Consider the following 21,679-nt stretch of genomic DNA (forward strand, 5'->3'; position numbering starts at 1 on the left):
CTATATAAATGTGGCATTGTGGAAAACTATGCTTAGAATATTAATTTTGACATTTTAAGAAATTGTCCAGTTGCACAGAATTATAAATCTACAGCCTGGGTACCAATTCTATGAAACAAAGCTAGAAGGGATTCCCCTTGCTGGTTTACCCCTGGGGATATCTGGGTGTGGTCTGTTTTCTTCTCCGACTAAAACAAAGAGCTGCAGGAAAATCTTTTACAACTAAAATTCCTTGTTCTTACAAACAAGCTTAAGGAGGAAAAAAAAAAAAGCAGATCTATCCTGGCTTAATTGTTTGCTTATATTAGTGCATATATTGGATTTAATCCAGGTTAACAAAAATAAAGCCACAGAATAGGTATATGGAATAGTATATTTAAGCTGTTGGCTCGAGTACATTTTAACGGCTAAAAGTATATAAAAAATATGAAGGCGGAAGAAAAACAGTAAGCAGTTATAAAACATAACAAGTTTTCTTATTCTTTATTAGTTTAAAGGAAGCTAGAACCTAATAACAATATGCCACATACGGTTCAGAACCAAACAAAGGCTGCTTAGTTATTTATTTTGCATTTGCTTTTTTTAGGAAGTGAGAAAAAACAGCTCTATTGGCACTTAAGTTTATTTTCAATTAAAATCCCCATAAATTAGAAAATGTCTCATATAATGGGGAAATGGGAAAAAAAAAAAAACCCTGTTATTCAGAAAAAACTTTCTTAAGTTTGCTTGTTTCTTATAGCACCTTGGATTTTGTGATCAGTCTTATAAGGACACTTAAAAATAATTTGATCTCTGTTTTCATGTTTAACACAGTATGTAACTGCGTCTTGTTCTTTGATGCAAATAAGAGGAAAAATTTATGCTCACTTAGTATTTGAGCATTGAAAACACTCCCCCTCAATTCTGCCATTTGTTCATGTCCCACATGAATAAAAGGATGCAGCTTAGAAACCAGAGCCTGGCTGCCATTGTGTTTTTGCTAATTAAAATGCAGAGTATTAAACACAGTTGAGTACGTCCATGCACACACGACAGACCGTCATCACATACCGGAAGCTCGAATCAACAGCGCTGAGCAAAGGCTCATTTCATAACATCATTAAGATTCATTGTGCACCGCGTTTCAGAAAGGCTTTGTCAAAGCAGATAATAATGGCCTGTCAGATATGCGCAAACAAAAACTTATATCAAATTGTCCTTTTCCAGCCCTTTTTTTAGTACGGGAACCCGGCTGGATTTCTAATATATGGCACTCAGGGCTTAAGTGAAAGGATTTCCAGGTTTTGAATACTGTGAGAATATTACCAAAATAGAGTATTAAAAAAAAAGTTAAGTGAAAAATATTGGAGTAACTAGCTGGGGGTATCTTGGGAGTTGCAATAAGGTTAATGACATATCACAACAATGGAAGCTGTAGCTCAGGAGTGTGAAGGTAGATAGCGCAGATGAGTCATAAGGCGGAGTGTTTAATTTGCAACAAGTCAAATAAAAGCATTGCTTTCTTTTCCTTAAGAACCTTTGGTACTCCTTCTATGATAATCTCAGAAAAGAGAGCACTCTCATTCAAACATTTTTTTTCCTTTTATGTCCTGCTGAGCGAAGACGCCTGGAGAGACACAGTTCCCAGCTGGCCTCCTGAGTGTGGTCGTAAGAATGCTGCTGTCTGGGGATTCGATGGTGAGAACTGACATCTTTAGACCCGATACTTTTCTTTACCATGTTCATTGATCACGCATATGTGCTGAAACAATAGAGCATTTAAACACATCAGTTTCTTAACAAAATAGGAGGCACGGACAATGCGAGGTAGTCATAACAGAATATCATCCTGTAATTGGCTATTGTTCCTTTAAATATATATGTGTGTGTGTTTACAGGTGTGCATAAAATCTAAATAGACCCATTCACATGCTTGACAAAAAGTTCTTTGTTGTTTTGGTTTTGTGCTCCATTCCGAACCTGGCTCCCTGGGTCTCTAAAACCCCGAAATGGTGAGGGAGCAGCGCGTTTAGCCCTGGTGGAAACAGAAGTCTCCTCATGGCAAAAGGACAACTGCTTCGGTGAAGGGAGAAATGACAATGATAAACACAACATGAGCTCTTATTGGGACCCTTTTTGGGTGGCAAAAGATGTGTTAGGAATATTTTGATTGCAAACAACAGAAATAGAGTCAGGCTAATGGAAGCAAAAAAGGAGGGATTTATTGAATGTATACTGGGGTCGCTCACGGAATCCAAGGAAGAGGTAAACCATGAAGCAACCAGAAGGTAGGAACAAGGGTAGCTCCAGAGGCTTTAGCCCACGGTGTTTGCAGACGCTCTAGAGCACGGCTATTACAGTGGCTGAAGTCCCCAAACCGCCGGTCTCTGTGACTTTTGGTTTAAGTTGCTAATTCCCAGGAGAGAGAGACTGATTGGTCCAATCTGGGTCAGATGTCTACTTCTAGATCATTCAGTGTCAGTCAGGGTTGCACAGCTGGGGCTCCATGTCTGTGTGTTGGGACATTCCCCCCGCCAACAGCGGGAGTAGCTGTGAGAGCTGCATGCCACTGTAATTGGAACCTGCTAGATTTCCAGGCCAGACACAGAACAGTGTATAGAATATTGGATATTGTTATGGTCGGCTGGGCACATCAGTGACTATGGGAGAGAATCAGCATCAAGCCACAGTTCTGCGTTTAGCGTCCTATTCCTTTAGTACAAAATAGACAGAAATAGTCATTGCCGGCTTGTATCATCCTAACACCTGCCTTTCAGAACAGTAGTGGGAATTGATTGGGAGCATGGATGCAAAGTGCCCACCATATTCCCAACGTAGAAGATACTCAATAAACAGCAATCATCGTTACTACTCTTCAGTGATTTGTTACATTGGTAAGTTACCGTTAAGTTCTTATGAAAAGGAGGCTAAGGATTTGCACGCAAGACTTACATTCAGATCTCTGAAGTATTCATTGTAATCTAAGGCATATCCCACCACAAATAAGTTCGGAATCTCAAATCCAGCATCTTAGCAGAGAGAGAGAAGAAAAAAAAAAAAGAAACAATTTAGATTACGTAAGTTTAAAGCTACCATGTGCTGCTGTGGGCTCTCCAACTTGGAGGACCTTTCATTTAGGCTGAAGGACGTGAGGAAAGTGTGAGCGGAGTGCGGGATGGGCCCTGGAGGGTCCTGGACCGGGTGATGACTCAGGGACAAAGGGCAGATGAGCCAGCGCACGATGAAGAACGGCTGAATGCCCAGTACACGGCGCCGGGCTCAGGAAGCCTAGCAGGTAACAAGAAGCATGTATGAGTTGGTCATGTGGCCCTGGTGTTCCAGAGCAACGGTACATAACGACAAGATGCCAAAGGAAACAGTCCGAACAGCACAAAGGGAAGTTCAAGCAGAAGGCGTTACGATTCTGCGACAGGTGGACAGGTGCTCGGGCCGTGGCAACCAGGAAGCAATTCTGCCACCGTCCCCAGCACCTCGGCTGGTTAAAGGACTGGAAGGCGAAGACTGGGAGATGACATGAAAGGAGATGGGCGTGTTCAGCTCGTGGAACAGACTGCGGCAGGGTTAGTTCAATGCTGACCTTTGGGTCCGCAGTACAGAGGGTATCACTTAGCTCTTCACCGAGGACAGCATGAGACAGGAAACGGAATCAAATGCAGTGCAGGGTACTCAGGTTAAGCAAAAGCAGAATTTATTGAGAAGAAGATAATTTTTATTGGAGAGGATTCTTAGACAAAAGCTCTCCTTCCTCAGAAGTCTTAAAACAGAATAACTGTGTCTTGGCCCAGTGACTTTTAAACATTCCCCAGTGTTTTAGAATCTAAGTTTGTGCAGTACAGTATTACACATAAGAGAGATGTACCTGCTTACTTTTACGAAACTGTATTTTGGCACAGTCGGTGGACTTACAGCACGGACAAGGTTATTTCCATGGTGACTACGACCCAAGATGTTTTCACATAGAGAAACCAACTGGTTCCTGCTCACAGGAAGTGCCAGAGGCGAGGGACTTATATTCTAGGGGATTGCATGATGGGGCCACTTGTTAGGAAGTCCATTTGATTCCTCCAAACTGCAGAGTTTCTTGAAAAAATAAAATAAAATAACCAAAGAGGAGAAGTGAGAGCAGAAGAGAAGATGTCAGAAGTTACACATTGAGCATAAAAGAAAGAGTCAATCATGAAAAAGGAACAGAGAAGTCCAGATAGAAAGAAGAAACAGCGATTCTGAGCTAGCGAAAAGCACATGAGTAAGTCCCAGACAACCCTGATTGTGACCAGGGTTGTGGCAATAATGACTTTACCATGAGCAGCGCAATCCCTCGATTAACCCTGGCAACTCAGATCGGGAAAATGAGAGCCCAAAGCTGGTTTCAAAGGCCACACCTTGAGATGTCAAAGAATCCAAGCAAGGCGATGGATCAGTAAGACACACAGGAATCAGAGGGACCTATGACTAGCTAGCAAACGAGGGCAGCTCCTCCTACACTTACATTTGCAATTGCAGATGCTAATTGCAGATGTGGCCCAAGCGTCCCAGCAGTGACCGGAACCAGACTGCCTGGGTTCAATGCTGACCCTACACTTACAGCTATGTGACCGTGGCAAGCTATTTAACCTTGCTGTACTTAATTTCCTCATCTGTAAAATGGGTATAGCAACACCACCTACCTTTAGAGAGCTATTGTGAGGATTAAATGAATTTATGTTTATACAGCTTTTAGAACAGTGCCTGGCACATCCTAAACTCCTAGTGTCTGCTGCTATTATTTTATTAATGTTGTTATAAATGATACGACATGTTTGAAATGAAGTGGATATGTTTGAAGTGAATGTTTTTCAACTTCAGTTACACTCTTATCTATACAGTAAGTATCTTATACTGTTTCCTTAGAAAATTTGTTTAGTAACCTCTTGCCATCTTCTTCACTACATCCACATTATATTCTCGAAGCTGGTAACTGACAGGAATAAGCTACTGGGTCTCTCTGCACAGAAGTGACATGGTCTAGAATTAGCATTATACATCCAGCACGGGAATGAGACCTGTTTTTAGAATAAAGCGTCACTGGCTAAATGTCACTGGTACGTTACCCATCCGTACCGTGCTTCTCTTTCTCCAGTGTTTGTTCAGCTTGCTGAGAACTGCAGCCAAATTATCCCAGGGGCTGTAGAGCAAATGTAAGTTATAAAAATCAAGCTGAATTCTGCCTATGCAAGTAAAAAAAAATCGCCTCTAGTGTTAGAATAATAAATAATCAGGCTGCTTGTTTATCCTTCCTGGCATTGGACCTAGTCTCATTACAGGGAGGAGTGAGGAGAGTACCCTAGATGAAGAGAGCCTTCCAGAACGCACGTCTGAAGTCAGGTGTGACGATGGTATCTGGCGATATCTGCTCTGCCAATTCTCTGTGTTATGGAACTTTTGTTTGGAGGTGGTGAGAAGACGTCTCAGATTTCCCCTGCTATGTGCTAAAACTCGGGCTTGCTAAAGGTCACCATTGTGCATTGTCTGGTGACAGTTCCTTATGATGGCAGGAGACTCCCTCTAAACCTCTGTGGCACACCTCTCCGTGTCTGACTGGTGGGAGCAGTGGCCAAGGCAGGAGTCCCACGTGTCTGAATCAGTCCAGGGAGACCCCTGAAACTTTTCAGCTGAATTCTTTGGAGTTAAGGTGCTACGTGAAACCTAAGAATAAAAATATACAATTCACAGAACATTGTTCCTGTGAAAGATGCAAATAAGAACATTTAAGACTCTCATTTCCAAGGGTTCTATCCTCCCTTGCAAGGCAGGGAAGAGCATGAGGAATCTGTGGGACCACCAGCCCTATGTAGCTTCTAGTGCACATGAAACACTGTCAAAGAGAAAACCGAAGATTCTTAAACACCACCCCGGAAACCAAGCAACCAACCAAAAACCAAAAAACACTTACAGTCGGGTCTAAAGCCATCGCTTCTGGATGTTCTCTTCACCAACAAACTAACATCAAAAAAAGATGTGTTAGTGACCCCAATAAAATTTCCGCAAATTGCAAATAGAATTAAACATCATTCAAGTATGTACTTAAGGTACATAAGTTGCTCCTGTGGCTCTGGCAAAGAGGAACGGACCAGAGCCCTTGCACCGGGGCTCCTCTGGCTGCTTCTGGAAACAGCCATGGGAGGCACAGCAAAGAGGGGCTTGAAACACAGCAAAGCATGTCCTTTTCCCTCTCCTCTCTCTGGCTAGCAGTCAAATGGGCTATTTTTCCATGTGATCAAACCATAACACCGCAGGGCAGAAGGTCATTGGTTTAGCGTATATCACATCCTTTGGAAAGACCATTGTGTATTAGCGTCCCCTTTGGGCTTCCTTGGAAGACCAGAACTCGCCATGCTGTGTGGATGTCCGACTCACCTGGCCACCTTAATCATGTTGGGCTTGTACTTCTCTATGCTGCTGAGCAGGGCTTTCATGGTTCTCCCAGTTCCAACAACATCCTTTGCAAAGAAGACAGACAAATTCAACAAAATGCATTTGAGCGGCATAATAGATATTTCACCCAGGGAGAGATTCCCTATTAATAATGCATGCTAATTAGAAATGCCAACCAACTGAAGTCAAAGCAGGAGGCAGAGTTGGTTATGATCTTTTAGACAGGTGCTTGCTTTCTGGAAGCTGGATTTTGGGGAATCTGCTGGTGAATGTTTCCTCCTTGAATCCTTTAGCTGTGTGGAAGGGCTAAATGTAGCCTCTGAAGAGCACGCGGGCGCCTCGTTGAGTATATTTGGACTCGTGCATGCACATTCAAGGACTAAATTTGGCCCTCAGGTTATGTAACACAATACAAGACGCATGAATTTTCATGGACATGCACATCTGAATACCCTGAATGGATAAACACCGCCCCCTGGTCGTCCCCACTCAAGGGGATTCTGGGGCTGGGAAGTGAGATGTGTCTGGGCAGCAGCTGGTGACAGCCCGTGAACTCTAGGGTCCACGGCGACAGTGAACGCAGGCTCATCTCTGCTTGTGAGCTGCTGCACAATTAGAGGAGAATGGGCAGTGGCAATTTATTGTCCTTAGGACAGAAATCAGCTGTCCGGAGCTGATCGTCAAAACAACAGGTCTGAATTTAGCAAGGGTTGGGCCATTCATTTGGTTCGAGGGTCTCCTTCATGGGTTATGTTGAGCCAGGACTGCAGACACACATGGCGCACATGGGCAATTGTGTAACAAAAGCTTGAAAACAGCGCCCCTGACTCTGTGCCAGCTGATAAGGCAGGCGTGTCCCGGAACAAAACGTGGCCATTTGCCAAATCAGTCCACTACTGCCACAGGGCTTACACTTACTCTTTCCTTTTTTTAACAGAAGCACAAGTTTAAAAACAAATCATTGCTTTCCCCTAGATTGCCATTTTTTTAATTGATTGTATATATGACTTTGATACCGAAGGTATTTGGGAATTGCTTGAAGTCATTAGGTCATTAACAAGAACAATGCATTCAGGGTAAAGAGAGTTTTAACCTCGGCTTTACTATATGAAATGCATGCAGTTTGGTGGGCTAGTTTCCCCTTCTCTGAAAATGTCTGATTCACAACTAGGTATAAGAACCAATTTAGAGATACGTGAAATTGCATAGAAAGAAAGGATCAAGTACCTTACAACTATGATTGCAAAGCTTTTATTCTAAGTTGTTTGAAGCCAGGGATGCTAGTTGGCTCCAAATCCATAAATCTGGAGAACCAGGCATACAATGGGGAGTCAAGAAATCCTTGGACAATATGACAATAAGTTCTACATTTTAAAACTCACCATTAGATTCTTTCAACTTCCAGTATGGAAAAGGAAAAGCCAGCTTACCTCAACAATGAGAACATTCTGAAAGAAACAAAGCCCGTATTTTAGAATATGATGCCGATCTGGCTCACAAGATAAACACACATTTCGCTTCCAGTTAGAATTTCACTATTTGCTTAGCTGGTCCTGCCCCATCCGTCTAATCCAAACGATTAGAGGCCATGTAGGTATTCCAGATTCATTTTAACAGTTCCCTGGGGATTACTTGGTGGTGCATGCAATATTAGCATCTATATTCAGGTTAGGAGCAGGCTTACCTTAGGGCCCGTTACCTGTCTGAAGAGCTATCCACAAAGTCATCCCACTTCAATAACTCCGCAAGCGTCCCCACCCAGCATTCCTTTGGGATGCAAAGCTTGCTAAGAGTTACCAGCAAAACAAGGCAACATGAACCGAATCATTAATGGAGACCGTGCTCTGTAGCTGGATTACAGATTCAGCTGTGACAGCCTTGTTCCTGCAAAGCCACCCAAATCCCTGAGAACTCCGGATTTACTCCCAGATTGTCAACCCTCAGGAATGGAGTGGGCTAGAGAAAGGGCTGGGGATGCCGGGTCTGTATTTTCAGGGAGATGGTTAGGTCCCTCGCTACATGCTCTCGAGGCATTCTTCTACTTCTCCTGTAAGAACACTGATTATATTTCATTTTAATTTCTTGTCTGATATCTGTCTACCCCACTAGACTCCAAACTCCATGAGGTGAGGATCACGTTTGTTTTGCTTACGACTGCATTTCCAGACCCTAGCATAATGCCCGCCTGTAGATGCTCAATAATTATTTGTTGAATGAAGGAATAATAACTGATTAAGCTTATTAATGAGTGAAAACCAACCAATTAATTGGATTAGCAATTACATATCAATGCTGTCCCACCAAATTAAAATATGACCATGTTCACAGGACATTCCAGTTAACAAAATGGTGAGAATACTTCTTCAACGCCACGGTGTTTTTCTTTCTTAGATGGCCTTTAACTTATCCCTATGATTTATATAATGCTGTAAAAATCAAATAAATAAAATATTACACGTTAGATAACTTACTTAGGTCTAATGCAAGATTAAATTAATGAAAATGCTAACCACCCAACCAAACCACCAATGAACCAACCCTTTTACCTTTGCACCATAGGTCAAATGCATTCTTAGGTGGAAATATCTTCCTGGAAGTGTTTTTCTCACAAGTATGGCATTTTTATTCATTAAATCCATTGAAAAATCTGAACTTTATCATGAAAATGTAAGATTATTTTGCCCATTGTTTAAGCAAGTTGTGCCATTATAGCCTCTACTCTTAAGAATCACAGTGACAGGGGAGTCCTGTTGGTATTTTAAACACAATTTGCTATGATCTTAACCATCAAGCCACAGCGGTTGGTTAGAATGTGCATTTTTAGTTTGAATGAGGCTTACCAACCAGGCCTATGAACAAACCAGAATACTTGGAGAATGTTGTGGTTAATTTAGTTTCCTGGTTCACAATCTCTTTTTGTTTCAACTTTATAAAGAAAAAGCTTTCTAAAATGTGTTCGTCTGCATTCTTGCCTAATTAAGTAGAGTGCGCTGAATGTAATTAAATCCCTTTTTTTTTTTTTGACAGTTTAGAACCTTGCAAAACAAAAGAGTCATCTTTGAAAAGATTAGCTTCAACTCTTAGACACAGTGGTGGGTGGGACGTGCGACTTGGATGTTGTCAAAATTACTCAAACATATTTTAAAATCAAAGTAATGCATCCACATGTTTAGAATCAAATAGATTGGAAGGTTTTTAAAGAAAAACACCTCCCTTCCACTTCACCTCTCCTCTTTCAATTTTGTTCTCTAGAGACAGTTACTTTTAACTCTTTCAGCTGTTTTTCTGGTTACTTCTGTATTTCTTAAAACTATATCAAATAATATGTTTCATATAGCTATTGCCTTTTTAAAAACATATTTAAATCATTTATTGATTTTTTTTAGGTTGCCTGTTTTTTAAAAAAGGCTTAAGTATACATGTGTGTTCATTTTTATTACAGAAAGTTGTGAATACAAAGGAAAAGTTCTTGAAGGAAATTAAAAGTGCTACTCCAGTGAACACAAGAATAAGAAAGCAAAACAGCCTTACTGCTGATATGAAGAAAGTTCCAGTGGTCTGGATAGAAGATCAAACTAGCCACCACATTCTCTTAAAAGCTAAAGCCTAATCCAGAGGAAGGCCCTAACTCACTTCAATTATTTGAAGGCTGAGAGAGGTGAGGAAGCTGCAGAAAAAAAGGTTTGAAGCTAGCAGAGGTTGCTTCATGAGGTTAAAGGAATGAAGAAGTCATTTCTCTATAACAAAAAGTGCAAGGTGAAGCAGCACGTGCTGATGGAGAAGCTGCAGCAAGTTCTCCAGATCTAGCTAAGATCACTGATGAAGGTGGCTATACCGAACAACACATTCTCCATGTAGACAAAACAGCCTTCTATCGGAAGAAGATACCATCTAGGGCTTTGATAGTGAGAAAAGAGAAGTCAATGCCTGGCTTCAAAGCTTCAAGGGACAGGCTGACTCTTGTTAGGGGCTAATGCAACTGGTGACTTGAAGTTGAAGCCAAGGCTCATCTATCCTTCTGAAAATCCTAGGGCACTTAAGAATTATACTAAATCTATTCTGCCTGTGCTCTATAAATGAAAAGACAAAGGCTGGATTGCAGCACACCTGTTTACAGCATAGTTTGCTGAATATTTTAGGCCCACTCTTGAGACCTACTGCTCAGAAAACAGATTCCTCTCCAAATGTTACTGCTCCTTGACAATGTACCTAGTCACCCAAGAGCTCTGATGGAGATGTATAAGAACATTAATGTTATTTTCATGCTGCTAACTCCACATCCATTCTGCAGCCCATGGATCAAGGAGTCATTTTGACTTTCAAGTCTTATTATTTAAGAAACACATTTTGTAAGGCTGTAGCTGCCACATATAGTGATTCCTCTGCTGGATCTGGGCAAACTGAAATTGAAAACCTTCTGGAAAGGATTCACCATTCTAGATGCCATTAAGAACATCTGTGATTCATGGAAGGAGGTCAAAATATCAACATTAATAGGAGTTTGGAAGAATTTGATTCCAACACTCATGGATGACTTTGAGGGCTTTAAGACTTCAGTGGAGGAAGTAACTGCAGATGTGGTGGACACTGCAAGAGAACTAGGACTAGAAGTGGAGCCTGAAGACGTGGCTGAATTGCTGCAATCTCATGATCAAACTTGAACAGAAGAGGAATTGCTTCCTGTGAATGAGCAAAGAAAGTGATTTCTTGAGATGGAAACTACTCCTGGGGAAGGTGCTGTGAACATTGTTGAAATGACAACAAAGGATTTAGAATATTACATAAACTTAGTTGATAAATGGTAGCGTTTGACAGGATTGACGTCAATGTTGAAAGAAGTTCTATGGTGGGTAAAATGGTATTAAAACCATCACATACTACAGAGAAATCTTTCATGAAAGGAAGAGTCAATCCATGCAGCAAACTTTATAGTTATCTTATTCTGAGAAATTGCTACAGCCACCCCAACTTTCATCAGCCACCACCCTGATCAGTGAGCAGCTGTCAACACTGAGGCAAGACCTTCCACCAGCAAAAAGATTATGACTTACTGAAGGCTCAGATGATCATTGGCATTTTTAGCAATAAAATATTTTTGATTAAGGCATGCACATTTTTTTAGACATAATGCTATTGCATACTTAATAGACTATAGCATAGTGTAAACACAACTTATATCCGCATTGGGAAACCAAAAGATTTGTGTGACTTGCTTTATTGCAGTGGTCTGGAACCAAACCAGCAACATCTCCGATGTATTGCCTATACCAAGATAAATTATAAGGTCGAAGGGACCAATGTTAATGCATCTCTATATGATCAGCACATAGCATGGAGACTGGCATCTAGTAAGTGGTCAAGAAATGCCTGTGGAGTGAATCAACAACTTCGACTTCTTTTCTTTCACTTTCTCTAGATCATTATACTGTTGATATATCCCTGCCATTTTTCCTTGACGATCTGCAGTTCTTCCTTACCCGAGCTATAGTTAATGTCTACTGCTTTTAATTTTGTGCTAAGCCATTTTCTAAAGTTCCCATTTTTTGAGTGGGCAACCTTGGACATTTGTTCAGTACACAATGTGCCTCCTGAACACTTCCCATCTGATAACTCTGATCACTGAAGCTGAGACGTCTGCCAGTTACTGTCTTAGTCATCTCATCACACCTAGCTCATTTCCTCCCAGAAAGCCAGTAAAATCTGCAGCCCGGGGGCTGCAGGCAAAAAAACTCAACAGGGAATCTCTGGAGTGTGTTCTCTGGTTGCTGTTGCTACGATTCTGATCAAAGCTAATCACACGGAGTTTCCTAATGAAAAAGAAGGCAAGAAAGAAGATGAGAGAAAGAAGAAGGAAAGAATACTATAGATCTAAATGATTTTCTTAAATAGGTTATTCCTACTTTTAGTCTGTTAAATGCACCATGATTTGCACACCAGACTGTCTAACTTGCAGGAGGGTCACTTTGCGTCTGTGGCCGCCTCACTGGGAGGGATGGCAGCGGGGACCGAGGGCTGTACTGTGGATGCAGAGCGTGGGTAGGAGTGTGAATATGAACCCCATGGAGAAAGGAATGTAGCTCAGCATTTCACTTTATGTGATAATTCACAAAATTGCCAGAATCATCAGTCAGTGGGCATTTCGATTATTGTTCTCAGCCTAGTCAGTTGCAATAAAAAAGAATGATTTAAACAGCGAAGGCGGCCAAGGGGGAAATTTTGGCAGGTTCCGATGCTTCATTCTGGCATTTGATTAGAAACTTATTTGGGGGCAGGGTGGCGAGGGGGAGCCATGTCTCCTGAAATCCTGCACTTAAACCTGCACATCTGTGTTTTCACGTTGCCAGATTGGGGAGTGTTTCCATGGGTTTGGTTTTATTCCACCCTTTCAGAGATTTCTCTTGAACATGAATAAAATCTTGCTTTAATGGCGACATACCATTTTATGAAGTGCCAGGATTAAATCAACACTGAAAAAACGCTGCGGCAGAGCACGCTGTGTAGACAGCTTAAATACACCGAGTAAAATGCTTTTAACACTGTGAGCTGAACAGGCCTTTTAACTTAATCGTTGAGGGCTTCCTTTATTCAACAGCAATGACCTATTTAGAACCATGACTCAGCCGGCCTCCCTCGTGAGTTTCCTTCCCTTTGCAGCAAGAAAGAAAGCAAAAAAGAAAGAAAAAAAGAAAGGAAGAAGAAAGAAGAGCAAAAAAATAAAACAAGAGAAAAGAAAAGGTTCTATCTGGAAGGCTGTCTAGAGTCTCTTTTTTCTAGATATTTTAACTCCCAGGTGTTCAGAAGGCTCCAGAAGTTACAGAGTAGAGTATGGGGCTCATGATGTCTCTATTTCCTCAACTTGGCAAGATGATGCAGGTGAGCTCTTTCCCCACGTTTTATAAAGTTCTTTTATAAGCAAATTTAATTTAAAAAGTCCTTCCTAGCCCTCCCTCCTTCATTTAGCTCAGTCCTTGCTCCTTTTCACATGGAGAGTCCTTCTCTTCCGCCCCACTTTGCTCATGTAGTTCCAGAGCTCACCTAACACACAGCTCAGAGATGTCACCTCCGGCTGACACTTCTGTGCCTCCTGCTTGCTTTTCTGAGCAAGTTCCACTCTTTATTGAGACTTCCAATGTACTCTACAAACCAAACCCAATGTACGTTTTCAGTTTGTTTCTTACTGTTTCCTTGTTTTTGACTAATTTCCTTTGGTCACACTGGTTCACTCTCGTTTGGCCACCCTGTTCTGTCCCCATTCACCCCCCATTCCATGCATCTCTTCCCCTCTCTTCTGTGTTAGTCCCCATCTTTCTGGTCCCAAGGAAAAGCTTATCTTCCTCTCGCTAAGACTCTTATAAGTCCCCAGGGCTCTTCCTTCTCTGGACTTCCTTAAGTCCAAGGAAAGAGCCTTGTGTGAAAACCTCCCTGGCCCTTTTCTCAGGGTGCCGAGCATTAAGGAAGAGAATGTTTGTGCAAGTTCCTGGCAGAGCAATAACATGGTGATAAATGTAACTTAAATATAAACTTGTTGATTGACCGACAAACCATATGATGACTACACAAGAAGGGAGAAGGTAGATGGTGACCTGGAATAGTCCTTCCATCCAAGGCAGATATTTACCGCAGTTTCACACTTTCTTCTACGACCATTAAAACAAATACCCACTGATTGTTGGGTGCCTTTTCCTTTAAAAACTTTTTTCCCAGCGAGTGTATATTCTGCATGATGGAAAGATCCCAGAGGGCCTCTGCAGTGTATTTTTAAAGTTCTCTCAAATTCTTAACAGCCAGCCTTTCTCTAAAAGGGCTGAAGAATGGGTGACCAGGGCAGGCCACACGAAGGCCTTTATCTGTTTTAGGAAAAGGAAATTCCAGAAGTTAAGTGACATTTTTTTCACTCTTCCAACCGTCAGCTGTGTAGCATTCACTGCCTCAATCCCCTCTTGAATCTCTTGCGACCGAAGCCTTCTGCCTCTACAGAGAGAGCGGTCTCTCGCCTTCCCTCCGCTGAATTCAACTAAACCAGCTGGATGATGTGACCTTGGGCAAGACCAGGTGGGCTTATACTTCCCTTTCCCCTTTGTCATGTCCTCTCTTTCCCAAAAGTAACTGGAAATTTCTTTCTGATTTCTAAGAGGCCCAATCACTCACTCAGTTCCCAAATACTTATCCCAAGCTATTACGCACCAGGCACCACGCACGATGCTGGAGATACCACGGTGAATAGGGTGGGCACGGTCCCTGCCCTCTTCCCGCTGGCTTTTTGGTCCAGGAGATGGGCAAATGAGAAATAAGCCCCCAGGTAAGCACTGCAAACTGTGGGAAGGGGTCTAAGTGGTTACAGAGATTACCCAGGCGTGGGGAAAGCACAGACGGAAGACAGTGTGCTCACTTTGGACAGAGTCGCAGGGAGGAGGCAGGTGGGCTGAGACCTGGAGGACAGGAGGAAAATGGATTCCAAGGAGAGGCCACAGCTCATCCGAGTCTCGGCAGGAAGGAGCTTAGTCAGTGTGGTTATGGCTGTGAGGGAGGGATATGACGGCACGGAGGGAGGGCAGGGCCAGATCACGCAGGCCTCACAGGCCACCGTAAGTGTTTGGATCGGATTCTCAGAGCACTGGGAGGAGGGCTGCCAGGGAGAGATGCAGGACACCCAGGTACATGTGAATTTCAGACAGACAACAAATAACTCATTAGAATATGCATGACTCAAACATCACATGGGACATACTTATACTAAATACACATGGGCTATACTTATACTATAATTTCATCCATTATTTATCTGAATCTCAACCTTAACGTGTTTTTTTCCTTTTGTTTTTGTTGAGTCTGACAACCCTGAGAGGCCACTGAAAGGTGGCAAGTGATGTGCTCCAACTGGTATTGGAAGAAGATCCCTTTGGCTGCTTCGTGGAGAACGGTTTGGAGGGGAGCAAAAGGTAATGTTCAGGGAGATTAGTTAGACTGTCATAGCAGCCCCAAGAAAGGACAGCGGTGGCCTCACTTTAGAAACCCGGTGCTTCTCGAATCTTAATACGCGTAGGAACCGTCTGGAGATCTTGTTAAAATGAAGACTGGATTTCAGCAGATGTGGAGCGGGACCTGGGATTCTGCATTTCTCATAACCTCCCAGGTGCCGACCCTGCTGGTTCCTACACCAAGGTCTGGCACACTATGGCCCCCTGGCCAAATCTGGCCTATTGCCTATTTTTATAAATAAAGTTTTATTGGAACACAGCCATGTCCATTTGTTTCCATATTGCCCATGGCTACTTTCCCACGACAACAGCAGAGCTGAGTAACTGCAACAGAGACCGTGTGGCCCACAAAGTCTAAAATACCACTATCTGTTCCTTCACAGAAAAAGTTTGCTGAGCCCTGACCCAGGCAACACTTTGAGTAGCAAGGAGTAAGGCTGGGAGGACAGCCAGGGAGATGGACAGAAGTGGACAGATTCCAGATGTATTTGAAAGTATTAATGCATGGTGTGGCCTGCACTGGTCTCGCTCTGCTGCCTAGTCTGGAGTGCAACAGAAGCCTCAGACTGCTGGGCTCAAGTGACTGTCCCGCCTCAGCCTTCAGAGTAACTGGGACTATAGGCATGCACCACCACAGTCGGCTAATTTTTAAAAACTTTTTTGTAGAGACAGAGTCTTGCTATGTTGCCCAGGCTGGTTTTGAACTCGTGGCCACAAGGGATCCTCCTGCCTCAGCCTCCCAAAGTGCTGGGATTATAGGCATGAGTTCCTGTGCCTGGCCTGGCATTCCCTTCTGATGGGAGTCTAGACACTCTGAATATATATATATATATATATATATATATATATATATATATATATATATATATATATATATATTTATTTATTTATTTATTTATTTATTTTTTGAGACAGAGTCTCACTCTGTTGCCCAGGCTAGAGTATCGTGGCGTCAGCCTAGCTCACAGCAACCTCAAACTCCTGGGCTCAAGCAATCCTCCTGCCTCAGCCTCTCGAGTAGCTGGGACTACAGGCGCAAGCCACCATGCCCGGCTAATTTTTTCTATACATTTTTAGTTGTCCGGTTAATTTCTTTCTATTTTTTAGTAGAGACGGGGTCTCACTCTTGCTCAGGCTGGTCTCAAACTCCTGACCTGGAGCTATCTTCCCGCCTCGGCCTCCCAGAGAGCTAGGATTACAAGCATGAACCATCGCGCCCGGCCATATACTCTGAATATTTAAACTTAAACTGGTGTGATAGTTGAGAACCCGGCTGATCGGTGTTGATTCATCTTAGAAATATTTCTCCAGTGCTTGCTAAGCCACAGGGGCTCTGCTTGGCACATGTTTGAACATACATAGAAACGCATCTGTGCACACACAGAGAGTGTGAGGATACCACGAAGTGGCACCTGGTAACTTGGAAGAAATCATCTGTCATGCTAACAAAAAGTTAAAGCAGACTCCTGCTTGTACACACTGCTGGCTAGTTTTCTGTATCTCCTCCTACCTGAACTTCTAAGATCTCTACTTTCCCAGGAGGTTGTAGTTGTAATTATAGGAGGGGACAGTGAGGCACAAAGCTGTCACCCCTTCTGCTTACTCCACCCCTAGTGAGATGCTACCCTTTCCTCAACCTTCTCCCTAGCTCTTAAAGAAAGAATATCCAGTGCTCAACTAGAAGGAAATGGCTTTAAAACAAAAGGGGCCGGGTGCGGTGGCTCACGCCTGTAATCCTAAGCATTTTGGGAGGCTGAGGCAGGAGGATGGCTTGAGGTCAGGAGTTCAAGGCCAGCCTGGGCAACAGAGTGAGACTCTGTCTCTACAAAAAATAGAAAATTAGTCAGGTGTGGTGGCTCATGCCTGTAGTCCCAGCCACTTGGGAGGCTGAGGCAGGAGGATAGCTTAAGCTCAGGGATTTGAGGTTGCAGTGAGCTACGATGAGACCACTGCTCTCCAGCTTGGATCACAGAGTGAGACCCTGTCTCCTATTCAAAAAAAAAAAAAAAAAGAAATGGAAGATGATTTTATTCAGGAGAAGGACCACAATTCTATGTGCAAATTGTTTCTTGGCATCAATTTGGGAATCTTAGAGTTGTCACTTTGACAGACCCCGTAGCGAAAGCACAAGGGAAGATATTTCTCTGTGTAATAAACTTGTAGGGCAACGTCCTACAACAAAGTGCTAAGGATAACTTATCATTTAAAGACCCTTCCAGGGCTGTTAAAAGTTACGAATTTCTGGAAATTGCTTTGACTATTTTAGCTTTCTGGGATGTTATTTTATGCACTGATGTAATAAAATCAAATGGTGGCTTAGTGATGCATTAACATGAACAAGTTAATTCCAATTTTTATGCAACATAATTTACTGCTAGAGAGCAATTTAACACGTGGATCCTACTAGGCTGTCTTCAGAGGAGAGGGAAGGAGCCTGTTTTGTAGTCAGAGTCCTTGCGGGTCTGTAGTGCTCCTAATGTTATTATACATATTCTCATTAAACGTGGCTGCTCTTCCTTCTCCCTACACAGGCACTGCATAACAATAACGCCTACAAGTATCAGAGATGAAGCCTGTGTACTGGCCTGATCCGTTTTACTTAGAAAGCTGAAGCTGGTCAGGGATAATGGATATAAGATAGGTCAGCACGGCTGAACCCGAACAAATTCTGGGTTGCTTTTATTCACAGCAAACTTGCATTTCAGGCCACAATTCCTCAAAGATCATCTGCTGTAGGAAACCACCTTTCCTTCCAATTCCTGTATTTATGGCAGAATCCAGATAGTCTTTTCCCTTCATCATTAAGCACTGGCAGATTTGGAACCCCAAGTTAATACTGGAGGTGTTCTTCTCACAATTGAATAGGTCAAATTCTTTTTAATAAAAAGGAAAAAAAGCAAAGGGCTGAAAAATGTGCTCCCAAGAAGGCCTATTTTCTTCTCTCCCCAGATTTTGTACATTTCGACAAACCTGTTTAAATGTGGTAGCGAAGTGCCTAGGTGTGGAGGCGCAGATGAGAGAAGAAACAGACAAATGAAGGAAAAAGCTGCCTTTCCAGAAGGTTCCTGAAAGAGTGAATAGAAAGGATCCGAAGAAGGAGGGCCAGGGGGCTTTGTTGTCTGCACTAAGCTTGGAAGGAAGCTCGGGAGAGAAAGATTCTCTGTGCATCGTGTCCTGGAAGTGTTCTAAAGGGAGTGTTGCAGAGAGGAGAGAAATCATTAAAAGAATTCGCATAGCCATTTGCGTGAATTAGCAAACCCGGGAGAGTGTCTGAAATGTCTTGCGAGTGCTGACCTGAAATGAAGGTCACAGATGTCCCCAGACATCAATGCGGACTGAGCAGGGCTACATTAACAAACCTTTCCAGACATCAATGTGGACTGAGCAGGGCTACATTAACAAACCTTTCCAGCCAGCGTTGAAAGGTCATCTCCTCCAATTATCTGCATCTCGCCCATAGATTGGTCATTCTACAAAAAAAAAAAAAAACAACGAAGACGGTACTTCACTGCACAAGAAAATCTTTAAAGCACAGTTCCCCATCCACCCTGTTAGCGGCCGGATCGCGCCTTACAAATATAGCACGGATAGCTGGTGCAGTTCATGGTTGCCCATGGTTACCAAGGGCCACTCTCCCGCGGCTGCACAGGAGACAAAGCCTTCCTGGCTGGCGGAGAGACGAGTGTGCAGGGGGGATGGAAGGCTGGAGAGAGGACAAACAAACCTCATTTTGAAGCAAAACGCTGTGGAAGGTGCCCGAGCCTATCCCGAGGCAGACAGAGAACTGGGGAGGACAGTCATATTCCCGCACTTGGCCGGGGCCGGGGCCGGGGCCGGGGGAGGATGGGAGCCCGAGGAGCGGGCCAAGCATTGGGCAGCTTTGCCACCAAGACCCCGTTATGGGTCCACAGTGAAGAACAATCAGTTTCTGGTTCCCTGAGAGGCGCGAGGCCTCCTCACTCCCTACCACTGGGGATCCAGCCCCTTCTCTGGTGTCAAGGGCAATTCTAATAGGCCGTGGACTAAGAAGTCCTGCGCTTAGGCCTTCTGCCGTAAGGGACGAAGCCCCGGGCAATTTCTGCGGTTCCGGGAATAGGAGACCCAGAACCCTGCTTAGAAGACTTTGCATTCAAATCTTGTTAGAGCTGATGATCATTCGCTTTCGCAATGTTTGTGTATGGTACAGCATCTTGTCCTAATGAAACCTCGCAACATGAACAAACAAAAAATGGATTGTTCTAGGGTGACCATCACAATAGAATACCATGAACAGGCAAAACAGGAAACAGAGGTGGCAACGTGTCTTCTAGCCTCGTTACAGACACACTCAAGGAACCTAAGCCCGTACTCTCAGGCAGTCGGCTTCGCGACCAAGCAAGAAGGCTGTGATGCTGCAATCTAACCTCAGGGAGAAGGAGACAGTATAGCACCCTCTGTGCGACGCTAAACCAGGAAGCATCTCCGTCACTGCTGTGGACAGCTGTGGCTTTTGCCAGTTCAGCACTTTCTTCCTTTATTCTAGCAAGGAGGCCCTGCCTCTTTCGAGGGGTGGGGGGAGTCCATTCCATACAGTTTAGGCCTTAGCAGTGCGGGCCAAACAGCTGTGCCTGCAGCTACATCCAACCTTAGACTTTCCAGCTACTCAAGCCAATTCCCATAGGAATTCTCGGGCTGGTTTGAATTGAATTCTGTCACTTGCAACTGAGAGTCTCTATATAGACATATAGTTATTCTTTTTTTTTTTTTTTTTAAGACAAGGTTTTGCTCTGTCACCTAGACTACAGTGTAGTGGCGTCATCATAGCTCACAGCAACCTCCAGCTCCTGGGCTCAAGCCATCCTCCTGCCTCAGCCTCCAAAGTAGCTGGGACTGCAGACGAATGCCACCATGCCCGGCTAATTTTTCTATTTTTAGTAGAGACAGGGTTTCACTCTTGCTCAGGCTGGTTTCAAACTCCTGGCCTCAAGCGATCCTCCTGCCTCAGCCTCCCAAAGTGCTGAGATTACAGGCGTGAGCCACCATGCCTGGCCTAGACATATATAATAATTATTCTGTCAAGGAATTGGTCATCTGGCAAGGAAAAAAACAGCCAAACCACCAGTATGACAGTTTTGCTAATGAAGCACCTTTTGTTTTCTTACATTCCAGCTCAAAAGGAAAAAAAAAAAAAAAAAGACGTTGAAATGTTTTTATTTCCACTTGGAAAAGCATTTGCTCCTTACTGGAGAGGGAATATCTGAAGGCAGAGAGAGAGGTTTCACAGGAGTCATCCCGGCGGTGGCCCACTGAATTATTAATAGATGAAACCAGTCATTTTCTTCTTATGGGAACTGATCTCCAAAGGAGAAAAATCAAAGACTGCCCAGAATTCACTGATCTATTGCTGTTTTTGTACAGCATATATAATCATATATTCACAAGCAGTCAGGACAGTGATTAAGAACTTGTCAAAAATGTCAAGCAATAACATTTTCTTGTCACTTCTAGAGGTGCTGAGATAGAGGAGCTCACATGGGAAGAATTTCTGCATATTAGACTCAAATATGTTGCTAATAGCAGCAGGAAAAATAAAATTTCAGTACCACCAGGGGACTAGGTGATACAGAATTGGATACAACTACTAAACCACAAAGTGTAATGTAACCAATGAGATTTATATTCTGCAAGGTCAGAGTACATTCCACAATAATTCTATTACCATCTCTTTTCTATTGATTAAAAACAAAAACACAAAACACCAGAAAGCTAAATAATGTGCTCCAAGTCACACAGTATGTTGGCAAGCAAGTGTTATTCAAGAAGGCTTTACTTAGTCCAAGTCTTTAAACATGTGTTTTGGTTTTATTTTATTTTTAATTGACAAATCATACTTGTACACATTCATGGGGTACAGTGTGATGCTTAGGTACCTGTATACATTGTGGGATGATCAGTCAGGCTTGTTAGCACATCCATCGCCTCAGATGCTTATCATTTCTTTGTGGTTAGAACATTTAAAATTCTCTCCTTTAGCTCTTTTGAAATTTACAATGTATTTTTTTTTTTTTTTTTTAAGATAGGGTCTCACTCCATCACCCAGGCTGGAGAGCAGTAGCAGGATCACAGTTCACTTGTAGCCTTGAACTTCTGGGCTCAAATGATCCTCCTGCCTCAGCCTCCCGAGTATCTGTGACTACAGGTGCAAGCCACCATGCCCAGCTAATTTTTTAATTGTTTGTAGAAATGGGTTTCACTATGTTGCCTAAGCTGGTCTTGAACTATTGGCCTCAAGTGATCCTCCCTTCTTG

General features: G+C 43.1%; 1 protein-coding gene across 3 annotated transcripts in view; it reads right to left on the reverse strand.

Moving 5' to 3' along the window:
* Window positions 1-452: 452 nt before the first annotated feature.
* PRTFDC1 (phosphoribosyl transferase domain containing 1) overlaps window positions 453-21,679 on the reverse strand; it is a 91,319-nt gene continuing 70,092 nt past the window's right edge. The window contains exons 4-9 of one of the 3 annotated variants that reach the window (XM_045535050.1): window positions 18,797-18,862; window positions 7,845-7,862; window positions 6,397-6,479; window positions 5,933-5,979; window positions 2,932-3,008; window positions 453-1,741 (exon numbers count right to left, since the gene is read on the reverse strand). In XM_045535050.1, the coding sequence (XP_045391006.1) occupies window positions 1,694-1,741; window positions 2,932-3,008; window positions 5,933-5,979; window positions 6,397-6,479; window positions 7,845-7,862; window positions 18,797-18,862 (339 nt within the window). In that variant the 3' untranslated portion in view covers window positions 453-1,693. The other 2 variants (XM_045535059.1, XM_045535069.1) reach the window with 2 other exon arrangements.

The sequence above is a fragment of the Lemur catta genome, chromosome 1, assembly GCF_020740605.2.
Source record: "Lemur catta isolate mLemCat1 chromosome 1, mLemCat1.pri, whole genome shotgun sequence".
NCBI lineage: Eukaryota > Metazoa > Chordata > Mammalia > Primates > Lemuridae > Lemur > Lemur catta.